Source organism: Symphodus melops (assembly GCF_947650265.1).
Source record: "Symphodus melops genome assembly, chromosome: 21".
Classification (NCBI taxonomy): Eukaryota; Metazoa; Chordata; class Actinopteri; order Labriformes; family Labridae; genus Symphodus; species Symphodus melops.
Genome location: NC_136711.1, coordinates 1,766,588 through 1,778,446, shown reverse-complemented (window position 1 = coordinate 1,778,446; position 11,859 = coordinate 1,766,588). Strand labels below are relative to the sequence as shown.

The 11,859-nt window shown below is 44.5% G+C and overlaps 1 protein-coding gene across 4 annotated transcripts; it reads left to right on the top strand.

Annotated features, from left to right (window-relative positions):
- Nucleotides 1-298: 298 nt before the first annotated feature.
- Nucleotides 299-11,176, top strand: tdrkh (tudor and KH domain containing). 4 transcript variants are annotated; one of them, XM_079372255.1, is made up of 15 exons: nucleotides 347-394; nucleotides 2,107-2,238; nucleotides 2,736-2,902; nucleotides 2,985-3,076; nucleotides 3,220-3,421; nucleotides 3,966-4,105; nucleotides 4,189-4,501; nucleotides 6,017-6,183; nucleotides 6,365-6,540; nucleotides 7,221-7,285; nucleotides 7,379-7,530; nucleotides 7,637-7,747; nucleotides 8,702-8,756; nucleotides 10,150-10,231; nucleotides 10,623-11,176. In XM_079372255.1, exons 3-14 carry the CDS (start codon nucleotides 2,767-2,769, stop codon nucleotides 10,203-10,205), a joined length of 1,665 nt encoding a protein of 554 aa, XP_079228381.1. In that variant the 5' UTR covers nucleotides 347-394; nucleotides 2,107-2,238; nucleotides 2,736-2,766; the 3' UTR covers nucleotides 10,206-10,231; nucleotides 10,623-11,176. The 4 variants fall into 4 exon arrangements, with proteins under 4 accessions (XP_079228383.1, XP_079228381.1, XP_079228382.1 ...); XM_079372257.1 differs by lacking the exon at nucleotides 2,107-2,238 and having other exon boundaries at nucleotides 299-394; XM_079372256.1 differs by lacking the exons at nucleotides 347-394; nucleotides 2,107-2,238 and adding an exon at nucleotides 449-634.
- Nucleotides 11,177-11,859: the final 683 nt, after the last annotated feature.

Here is an 11,859-nt window from a genome sequence, read left to right as displayed (position 1 = left end):
CACTGATAAACCCGCAGGAACACTTGTATGAGTGAATCAGTCGCAGCAGCAGACACACGTGTCACTGGCTCGATTCAAAGCATCTGACCTGCCATAAACATCAAGTAAACAAATAAAAAAACGGAGTTTCCGGTCGACCCTTCAAAGTAAAATATTTTGTGTGACTTTTGTTCAAATATTCAGTTTCATTTATGTTAGAAATCCATATTTAAGGTATACCTGAGTTAAGTTACCATCGCTAAACTCCCGTTTCTTACTATTATGAGTTACTTATACGGTAACATTTGATTTTAACAGCAAAGGTAAAAGTAACTTCCGGTGTATTTGATCGGTATTCGAGGTATTTTGACAGTTGTTGCAGTCAGGGTCGATTCAAAAGAGGGCGAAGGGGTCTGTAAGTGTCACACCTGAACATGTCTTGTACATGTTCATTTTACATTATTTCATCCTTTAAAAACGTTAAAATATAGAGTTTACTGTGTACACGCGCGTGCTTCAGATAGTTAGTTTTCTTCTTCTACGGTTTGACTTGCCTGCATGTGTTAGCAGCCAGCAGCTAGCTTCTGTTAGCTTCGCTAGCCCGGGGAGGGAGAAAGTGTGTTTGCGGTCGTTTTGACAGCTCGTCCGAAAAATAGTAAAAAATCAATACTGTCCATTTGAAGGTTACATTGATTAAACTAGCTTTGTGTTTGTAGGGTAATTGTTGGTCAGTTAGATGCCGTAGAGTGTAAAGGGAAAGCCAAGGTTATTAAATCAGTCGCATTTTTTTTTTAAATTTTCTTTGGTGTCGTGACTCGACCCGGCGCCAAACTCCCTTTGAAAACCTCCACATTTAAGAGTAATGCGCCCATAAACAAATATAACGTATTGTTGTGATGTGACAGTAAATATTTTAGGTGTAAGTAGGTAAACTCTTCTATTCGGTGTATATTTCGGTTCGGATACGTCTGTCACTTTATTTTTAACACCTATAAAACATCTGGACATTACAAACGAAGTCTTTGGTTTGGATGCTACGAAACCTCAAGGGGATTTTTTTTTTCTAATGAAGATAACTAATTATTAACAAACTAAATGCAGTTTCCAGCTGAATTCCAATTCTGCCAAATTGAATTAAAGTGATCGATTCATGTTTTCATGTAGCTGTGTTTTGCATGCATATTCCTGCAACAGTAAAATCAAACTACATAATCAAGTAAGTCCTGCATAATCTCTGTCGTGCATACATGAACATGCTATGTGACTTGAGTTGCTGCCATGTAGTGACTTGAAATGCTGAACTTTCCTCCCCCCTCTACCTGTCTGTCAGTAGTTTGAGCTTGGATGTAAACAATAACAGTGGCGGGATCGGTGAAGATTTTGTCTCATATTTTCACGATTCCTCCTCGAGATGGACGTTGGAGTGTCCAAGTCCCATGTGTTTCTCAACTACAGCCCTAGAGCCCTCTTCTCCCAGTGAGATGCGCCTCTGCATGGTGCTGCTGCGTGCTCCTCGGGGGGTCCCGCCTGGTCCCAATACTCTTCACTGTTGGCTTACCTCCAGTGCATTCATTCTGTGCAGTGTGTGAGCTGTTGTTTTGACAGTGTGACCTTAAACGCCTCAGAAAGAATTGGACGCAAGTGTTCAGTGATTAATGGAAGTCTGGAGGTCGCCCAACTACAGTAAATGGTATTCAGTGTGTGCAGCGGCAGCTTTCAGTGCACTAGGTGCTGCAGTCGGAGCTGCTGCAGTTTGGCTTGGTGCATTCACAGGAAGTGCTGCGTGTGAGTGTGTACTATACTAAATGTTTCATCATTTAGGGAGCTGTTGTCTTTGAATGCGACTGCTTTTGCACGTTTCTGCAGACTCATGTTTTGCCAAGTGATGTAGTCCGACTTAGTGAAACAGTCTACATTGGGATTTTCTTGCATTATCTTGTTTTTTCAAAATGGGGTCTTCAAACCTCAGAGGGTCCTTTTGAGGTGATAAAAACCCCCCAAAACATTTGTGATATTTTTAGACCTAGTGTTGCAGGACTATTACACAAATAAATGCTGAGAAATGAATAACACGCACCTTCTTATTTCTGTCACAATAAAACAAAGCCCCTTTAATTCATCTGTAAGGTGGATAATGAACGTTTGAGGACAGGTGATCCACTCTTTTGAATCCAGGCTGGCTTATGCTTTGAGTTGTGTGCTGCATGACTTCAGCTGCCCAACGAGAACAACACAGCACTGACATTAGCGAGCCCTTCAGTACTTATTATCCATGTTTTGTTTTACATACATTTCACACACAAGAAGACTTTACTGCAGTCTGGGGTATTCTTGAACCTGGGCCACATTTTAACTTGTGTTTTGGTGGAAATAACTAGTCGCAAAAAGTTTTGGATTTGCCCCAGTAGATCGCTTAAGAGCTAAACTTTGAGATTCAAACCTCCAGGAAAAAATAAGCCAGAGTGGAGATCTGCAGAAAACTGCAGTTCCTCGAGTGTCCACTTGAGCCTATCGGTGGAAAAATCAAGAGCTGTGTTGTTGTATTAGCCTGCAGGGATGATGTTTCCTGACTGAAGGATCTACTGAAGCTATTCCCAAACTTCTTGTTGCTAAAAGTCTTTAAACCCTGAAATATATCAAAGAAATGAAGCCCAGGTTTGAAGTACCACAGTTACCCTTCAAGTTTCCAGACGTGTGGAAACACAGATCTGATGTTGCCAGTGGAAGGTGACCTGTGTGTGTGTGTGTGTGTTTAGGTGGAGCCTCCCACTGGGTGCACAGCGTGTCATGGACGCAGTGAGGGAAGTTCACATGAGCAGCCTGAGCTCGGGTAAGATGGTGGCTCTGGCTGCGGGGCTTTCTGTCGGCGCCACGGTGGGCTACATCGTCTACCGCCATGTGAACAGCAGCGGCAGCAGCAACAGTGAGTATCGGCTGATGAAAAGAGTCAAACTAAAACAAGATTTTATTAAAGAACTGGAGTGTGTCTTTACTCTCATGAACAGGTGAGGGGCTCGACAACGAGGTGTCCAAGATGACCCTCCCAGTAGAAGTTTATCGGAACATTTCCAGATACCAAGCAAAGTTTTTGGAGATGGTGAGTAGTTCAGAAACCAAACTTGACCCTGCAACCTGAAGGAGTCCAGAGTTTAAGTTTCAGCATGGAGCTTTGATTTTCATGCATGCAGCTCCGTCTGTTGGAGATTATTTGCTGGACTCGCTCTCCGCTCTCCTCCTCAGGTGACCAAGAAGTCTGGAGCTCACGTCAGGGTTCTGTCAGACTCGGGGGAGACGGGATGTAAGACAGCCGTGTGCTTCATGCTGCAGGGCTCCAAAGAGCAGGTCCTGCTGGCCCGCTGCGTCCTGGAGAACCTGGTCACTGAATGTGAACCGGTGACCGAGACCGTGGAGGTTCCTCAGACCGCGTTCGGACGCATCATAGGTAACAAGGGTGCAGATCAGTCTCATGTCAGATGCCTTTAGCTGCCTCAGAGCCTTTTTTTTATCAATCCCAACATTGTTGAGCTACATCCATGATTAATACCTTGTTAATTCTGAAGTATTTGATTCATCATTTTGAGGAAAACCGGTTTAAAAGAATTCAGATTCTTCTTTTCTCTGCCCTTCGCTATGACAGAAAACTGTTTTTGAGTTATGGAGCAAAGAAGACGTTTAATTGTCGACATCTAAACAAAATAATCCGTGTCTGTGTGTCTGTGTCTGTGTGTGTGTGTGTGTCTGTCTGTCTGTGTCTGTGTGTGTGTGTGTGTCTGTCTGTCTGTGTGTGTGTGTGTCTGTGTGTGTCTGTGTGTCTGTGTCTGTGTGTGTGTCTGTGTGTCTGTGTGTGTCTGTGTGTGTCTGTGTGTGTGTGTGTGTGTCTGTGTCTGTGTCTGTGTCTGTGTCTGTGTGTGTGTGTGTGTGTCTGTGTCTGTGTCTGTGTCTGTGTGTCTGTGTGTGTCTCTGTGTGTGTGTGTGGGGTGACGCAGGCCGGGGAGGAGAGAGTTTGAAGCTGATCACCAGGACCACGGGGGTTAAGGTAGCTTGTTCCAAAGAGAAGACGCACGGTCCGCTGGCAAAGGGTCACATGACCATCACGGGGACCAGACAGGAAGTGGAACAGGCCAAAGTGGGTACATTTCACTTCTCTGGGTTGAAACATGGGGTGCACAGAGGCATGATGTATAACTCCCAGTGTGTGATGTGGTGCAGGAGATGATTCTAGAAAAGGTCAAAGAGGACATGATGGTGAGGATGAAGATCTCGCAGTCGTCTGCACAACGGAAGAAGCGCGGCCACACCGCCGGAAACCAGAACGCAGAGACGGAAGCGCCTGTGAGCTTGAACAACAACGGTCCCTACTCGCTGCAAACGGAGAAAAACGGACTCGTTCATGCAAACGGGAGCGCAAGAGATCGAGATGATATTCTTGAAAAGATGGAGGAGCTGCAGATCACCGACACAAAGACCGAGCAGGAGGAGAGGGTGTCCATCCAGTCTCTCTCTGAAGTCTCCAAGTTTGAGAGTAAGAATCCAAAACACCCACACTGCATCTCTCAAACTACGATAGGAACTTTTATTGGTCGTTTTTTTTTACACATTCACAGAACTCCTCCGTGTTTCACAAACACACACTTTCTTCACAGATTTTTCTGTCCAATCCCTCCTAAAGTTTCTGCATGACATCAGGGTGAAGCCATGTGTGGGTGTAGCAGGATCTCTGGAACATGCTGTCGAATTGCTTTTTACTGTTATCTGCTCGCTTGTTATTGGAGAGACAGGACGGGGGGGGGGGGGGGGGGGGGGGAGTAGCCCTTAGGTCTGATTCCAACCCGCCCGCTGTCATGTCCTTAAGCCTCTGTTTATGTGGCAAGCAAATTAACTATTAGTCTACTGATGTCTCTGGCATTTTCCAATTACCGTAAATTCCGTACTATTGAGCGCACCTGGATATAAGCCGCACCGGCTAAAAATAAGTAAATAAATGTATTTGTACATATATAAGCCGCACTTGATTATAAGCCGCAGGTGTCCACGCTATAACAAGAGCTATTTACACAGACGTAGGCTACCGGTAACATCCGCAAATACTGTAGCGTCCGTACGGACGTTAAAGGACGACGAGAGCGTTCAAATAATAACTTAATAACCCGATCACTGTCGGCCGTGACCACGCCGTTTACAGCAGAGAGCAACACATAACTTGCCGTAACAATCCAACTCTCTCCCCCAGCGTTCTCTCATACAGCCACTCAACACGTTCTCGCTGGTGCATTCACTGACTCTCCACATAATCGGAATTATGAACACATTATCAACTACTGACTTTACAACATGAACCGTTACAATACGAAGCCTAGCCGACGGTGTCTGTAACACGGCTGATGAAAAAGATGACCGTAGTATATTTCACAAGAAAAAGTCCATCCATTCACTGCCTCAGAATGACTTCATTACTCACTTCCTCAGTCTCTGTTGTCGCTGTCAGTGTCATCTTAACGTGCAGCAGCTCTGTTAGCTTCTTTGACAGCCAGGTCGATCGCCTTTAACTTGAAAGCTACATCATATGTATTTCTCCGTGTGTTTTCCATCATGAGGGTGCGTGCATGAAGCGCAAAATGACTGACATTAAGATCCGACGTGACGAAGTCAAATGTTTTTGCGGCAGAAGCTCATTGTCCCCCATAAAAAATCCATGCATTAGCCGCACCGGAGTAGAAGCCGCAGTGCTCGAAGTGTGAGAAAAAAGTAGCGGCTTATAGTCCGGAATTTACGGTACTCATTTTTACAGTGACTTTGTCCAATCACACGAAGGAATGATATAAAGGCTGAAAACTGTTAAAGCTTCAGGCTCTTTTGTTGTCCATCTTGGCTCACTGTTTGTACTTCATGGCCTCATCTGTCGGGGAAAACGTCACACTGTAAGGGACGTAAAAAAGCAGTTCAGGAAGATTTCAGGGACACGGCGTCATAAACGATCTAAAACCCTCGAGGAGTAAAAGGTTTCTACATGACAAACATTATGACGTGTCTCCTTCAGTTCCCAGCCCGGACCTGAGCTTCCAGCCAGATGAACACCTCGAGGTTTATGTTTCTGCTTATGAGAACCCGAACCACTTCTGGATCCAGATCCTCGGGGTTCGCTCGCTGCAGCTGGACAAGCTGATGGAGGAAATGAACCGCTTCTACAGCAGCGCAAACCACACTGTAAGCTCCACGTTACATAACGTTCAGTCTAATCAATTCACATTTGTTTAATGCACACTGTGCAGGCCGAGTCTGTGTTTGTTGTTATATAATTTAAAGAGAAGCAACATTGATCCACAATGAAGTAAAGCTCCTGGAGTCAGATGTCAAACCTGGACTGTCCCTGTGTTTGGTTGTCCAGGAGCAGAGGGTGGAGACTGTCGTCGTCGGGGACATCGTGGCGGCTCCTTACAGGGATCATGGCACGTGGAACCGGGCGAGGGTGCTGGGAGGCCTCAGCTCCGGCCTCGTGGATCTTTACTATGTCGACTTTGGGGACAACGGGGAGCTGCCCAGAGACAGTCTCTGCAGGATGAGGTGAGAGACAACAGTCAAACGTGTCCCACAGAGAACGAGCTGCTGGCCTTCATTCTGTGTGCTTTGGTTGGCTCTGCACCACACAGTTACACCGTCCCCCCCCACACACACACACACACACACACACACCTTTTATATAATCCACCTGTTCTTACAAACTGTAACCTCACATTAAGGCTGGATGATGAAATCATTTCCTCCTCTATAGATCCATCATAAAGCCTCTTAAAAGCACGTCAAGAAATATGTGATAAAAAACAGTAACAATGAAAGGAGAGACGCTGCCCTTTAAATTCATCATTCAGTTGACCTCAGAGCCTCCAGTGATGACTCCTGTCGTCTGATCCTTCATGCACCTGGCCAGCTCGCCTGTGCTTTCTGCATCCGCGTCCTTCTTCAGAACGCCGACTCTTAAAACCAGCATCAACATCCTCCCACAGCACAGCGTTTTTGGTTGCTGTCAGACTGCAAAGATAACTGCAGAAACAAAAAAGCATCTACAAAGTGCCCAGCCTGCTGCCAGTAATAACATGTATGTGTTTATTCACAGTTGAGGGAGCTTGTGCAGGAGCTACTGTAGGCCTTCTGATGTGCTGTACTACAGAATGCAACATCTTTGTTGCATCGATGAAGAATAAGGTCCTGCTAACAGCTTTGCTTTTGCTGCATTAACATTTCAGGAGCGACTTCCTCAGCTTGCCTTTCCAAGCTATTGAGTGCAACTTAGCAGGAGTGAGACCGAAAGGTAAAGCCCTCATTTGAATAGATTTATCACATGGAATAAGATGCATGATATTAGAATCTGAACTGATTTATTGTTGTGTTTTTTTTTCCTCAGGTGAGGTGTGGACTGAAGCCGCTCTGGATGACTTTGAGCAGCTCACGTACTGTGCCTCCTGGAGACCCCTACAGGCCAAACTGTGCAGCTACTCCCACTCTGACATCTCGTCCTGGCCCAGTGTCAAGCTCTATGACAGCAGTGAGGGCAAGGTCTGCTAACTTTATATTTTTCTTTTTTTTTATCAGTTGTGTTTGTTTCTTCTGCTGCCTGCTGTTTCCTTGCACACGCCTTTAAACAAACACTCGTCTGTCTCAGACCGTAGATATCGGCGAGGAGCTCATACGGCGGGGGTACGCCGTCAGCTTCCAGGAAGTGGTGAATGGGAGGACTGAGGGTGAAAACCTCGGCTGTCTGCAGAGGATGTTGGTGAGTCTCTGAATATTTAGTTAACTCTGCAGACACAAAAAGGTTTCAACTAAAACATGACTTTTAAATTCCCTTTTTAAAAACATTTTTCAATCATGTCAAACTCTTACACCTTTTTAGTTCATTATTCTATTGTGTTAATACAAACAGATGATTTATTTCTTATTGTTTAAGCATCTTGTTTTTGCACAACTCAAATGGAGAGAGGTTAGAACGCAGAAAGCTTTACAGACCCATGCAGAGCTGGCTAAACACTGAAGCTACAGTGTCCACCACATGCAGAGCTGGCTAAACACTGAAGCTACAGTGTCCACCACATGCAGAGCTGGCTAAACACTGAAGCTACAGTGTCCACCACATGCAGAGCTGGCTAAACACTGAAGCTACAGTGTCCACCACATGCAGAGCTGGCTAAACACTGAAGCTACAGTGTCCACCACATGCAGAGCTGGCTAAACACTAAAGCTACAGTGTCCACCACATGCAGAGCTGGCTAAACACTGAAGCTACAGTGTCCACCACATGCAGACCTGTGTGAGAGGAGGGGGCGGAGCCAGACAGCTCTCTGTGATGATTAGAGTTTAGACTGCAGTACTCGTTTTAAACACTAGGTTAGTTTACACTTTGCCGCTTTAAGTTATGAAAAAAGATGTCGTGATAATCCGCTCATGAGTGGCCTGTTTGCTTTACTAAAGACGACAAGTCGGGAAGATTCATCCTCGTAGGATCACGAATGACTGAATATGAAATACATACATGCAGTCTTTGAGATCTGTCAGTCCAGTTAAACACAATCTAGTCCTGCTGCAGAGTTTTTGTAAGCCTGCATGCCGAGATAAGACAGCCGTTGTGTGACCAGATGTCTGCACAGCTCTATGAAATACCTCGACGTGAGAACACAAGTTAGGAGGAGTGCAGGGAAACTGAACATTTCCACTTCTTGTCTTTCTGCAGGACGACGTCATCGGAGCGTCATCGGAGCTCAGCCTCTCCTGCATCAGCTTATCAGGTGAGCACAGCAAGGCGACAGGAAGGGACTCGGTAAATGAAGAGTTAAAAAAGCTGAAGCCTTTTTCTCCTCTGGGTGGGGTTGATTCAAGGCGTGAGGAGAGAAGAAGCGTCACCGGTGTCCTCATCACTTTATCTTCATATCGTGCAATCCGTCAGCTTCTCACAACTTTGTCTGCTCGATCCCAGAAGAAATGATTCTGTGTACAGTCATCAGCGAAACGAACCCACACCTCCAGCCCCACTCGTTCTGATGATCCCAAGCCCTCCCTCCTCCAGTCCCCGCTTGGCGAGCGCTCTAATCCTCTGCGAGTGAACAAGTGGAGGCAGCTCCCTCTGGCAGCTATGAAACACTTTTAAATATAAACCACAGAGAGCTGCTGTCAGACTCGCAGCTTGGAGGAGGAACCACAGCCTCCACATCGGCCCGCTCCCACACTTCAGTCAGTGTGATGAGAATGAGAGCAGAAAAAAACCAATGAGAAATGTTTTTAATAAAGGCAGATCTCCTGCTGCAGCAGTGATGTCATTTCCAGAGAGTTTAATGCAGACATATTTCAGCCTGATGACGGAGAGCAGCGTGGGCTGGAAACACACGGAGGAAGATCTAACAGCAGCTGGTGCGAAGCCTCAGACGTATGGATGGATGGAGGGAAGGCTTACTTTTCATATGAGCACAATGTGTCATCCAGGAAATAATTGAAAGTGGAGCTAAAAACCTTCAAAGTAGACTTCAAAACTTTTAAATGCTAACCATTTAGAAAAACACAAAAACGTTCATGAGCATTTTTGTACAGACGTGTCAACGTGTGCATGTTACTCCTTATTCGTCTCCCTTCACTGTAGGTGCTCTGACAAAACAAGAAACAATATAAAAACAGTTATTTGAGATGTGCAAAACATTCGCATATCCCTGTTAAAAATGTGCAGTGAAGCAGTCTTCATGACTTCATGACCCCCCCCCCCCCCCCCCGGCCCAACATGAACCAGGAATTCATTGAAATTAGCTCCTCCACCCTCGACTGGGTCCAACATACATCAGGCTCGTCGTTGGAGTTCAGTCGTTTGATGGTGCGAGTTATAAAATCAAACCTTCGACCTGTCCGACTCGTTTATCTTGAATCTCCCTCCAGACAAGAAGATCCGTCTCTGTGAGGAAGATATGTGATGTTGTCAGACACCTCGAATAACAATCTGCGCCTGTCAGTAAAAAAAACCAAGAACTTTTAGTCGACTTTAAATCTGACTCTATGTTAAAATAGGCCTCAGGTTTCACATTTGAGTGGGATGGTTCTAATCCAGGGTTCCTCTTGAGTCCTCCTCCCCGGTGGATTCACTGGATCTTTGCTGCTGTGAATAAAATAACAGCTGAATAATGCTTCACTGGTTTTCAGAGGCTGCGTCCATCTCAGGGAGTGTCGATGACGGCGCCGAAGACGAGCTGCTCTGAGACCAAAGACGTGAATAAATATCGAGGTATTGTTTCCCGTCGTCTCATTTCTCTCTAATAGAAGGCCGGGTTTTTATTTACTCGAGTCGGGGACACATTAGGGACCGGCTTCAGTTCGATCATTTTCAAACACAACTTGTGATAAAATGGTGAATTTACACCAGAAAGATTATTAACATCACACATACTTAAGAAACATTTAACAGTAAATTACAAATCAAGAATTAGATTTCTTTCTTTTATCACAGTGGGACAAACATGCTACTCATGAAAACATTGTTCTGTCTTACTGAGACAGATGTTGAAGTTCATCTTTGATTTAATTATTTTGAAATTCTTTTTTAATCAGGAGAGTGGGCCTTATAATGAGATGAGCTTTTATCTGCTCTATGTATTTATGAACCTGTCCTCTTCTAGCACTGATCATCCCACTCCTCGGCATCAAACGAGACGAAAGGGGCGTTCTTCCTCGCTCGACCACATAGATCCTCATCGTGAAACCTTACCTACTTGAAAAGCGGGCGCCAAGCTTCCAGCCATTTTCCCTTTTATTGTTACTTCAGTACAAAATCAAATGTTAAGTTTTGCCTTTTTGATGTTCGGTGGGACTTCCTGCTGCTTTGCTCATGTGTTTTTTTTTTTTTTTGTGTTCAAGAAATGAAGAGAGAAACGAAACAAAAAAAGCCAGTATTACTTTTATTTTGAAAAGCACTGTGACGTCTGTCAGAGGACCCAGGAAGCAGCTGTTGAGCTCAGAGTTTATTTCTCTACATGTATGTATATTAAGATTACTTATAGGCTTTCACAAGTTGTTCTGTTCGGACGGAGAACCCATGCAGTATTATTGACTGTCTTCAGCTTTCAAATGTGGAATCTACTGTGTCTTCAGCTAAGGACGAAAGAAAGTGGTCGTTAGTCTTCAGAGGTGTAATAGACTGCACTATATATAATAAAGGATTTATTTTATGTCACATGAATCCTCAGTGTCGTTTTTTCAAATGTGGCTCATCATCCTCTGTTATAAACAGTGAAATGCACTCATGCATGTTTAGGTGGTGATTGTTCAGAACCAGCCAGTTAGAGGCAAAGTTCATCCTTTTACCATCTGAGGAAAATAGCAGCATCCTTCTGATTATTGTCAATCAATCAATGATGTGAATCAGAGGTGATTTATAAGTGTCTGAATCCTCATCGTGATAAATGGACTCATCGGGGATAAACGCTTCACCGAAGTCTAACTTTATCTCAACTATAAAAAGAAATATTACATGTTGCAGTGAGAAGAAGCTGGCCTTGGATTTTTAACTCAGTGAATCGTTTTGGGGATTTATTTTGGAATCAGGAGGAGTTTCTTGCAGACTCAGGTATTGTATAAAAAACATGAACAGCAGAGAGCCATTGTGTGATGGGGTGGGGGAGGGAGTTTTGTTGTTGCTCTTTGATTTATTAGGCAAAGCACTTTGTGATGCATCTTTGTACAATAAGTGATAAATAACATTGATCGATTGATTAAAGCTAGATGCACTGTTGTTTATTTATCACTGACTGTTATTGCGATATGAAAACATGATGCACCTTGCATATTTCTTTATCATCCTGCAGGCCTGTAACTTATGGAGACTGACACAAATGTTGTTACTCAATATATCAAGGT

Coding starts and splice junctions, on each gene's coding strand:
- tdrkh (XM_079372257.1), top strand. CDS start 2,767: ATGGACGCAGTGAGGGAAGTTCACATGAGCAGCCTGAGCTCGGGTAAG. Junction 3,422..3,965: donor CGCGTTCGGACGCATCATAG/GTAACAAGGGTG, acceptor GGGGTGACGCAG/GCCGGGGAGGAGAGAGTTTG. Junction 7,531..7,636: donor ATGACAGCAGTGAGGGCAAG/GTCTGCTAACTT, acceptor CGTCTGTCTCAG/ACCGTAGATATCGGCGAGGA.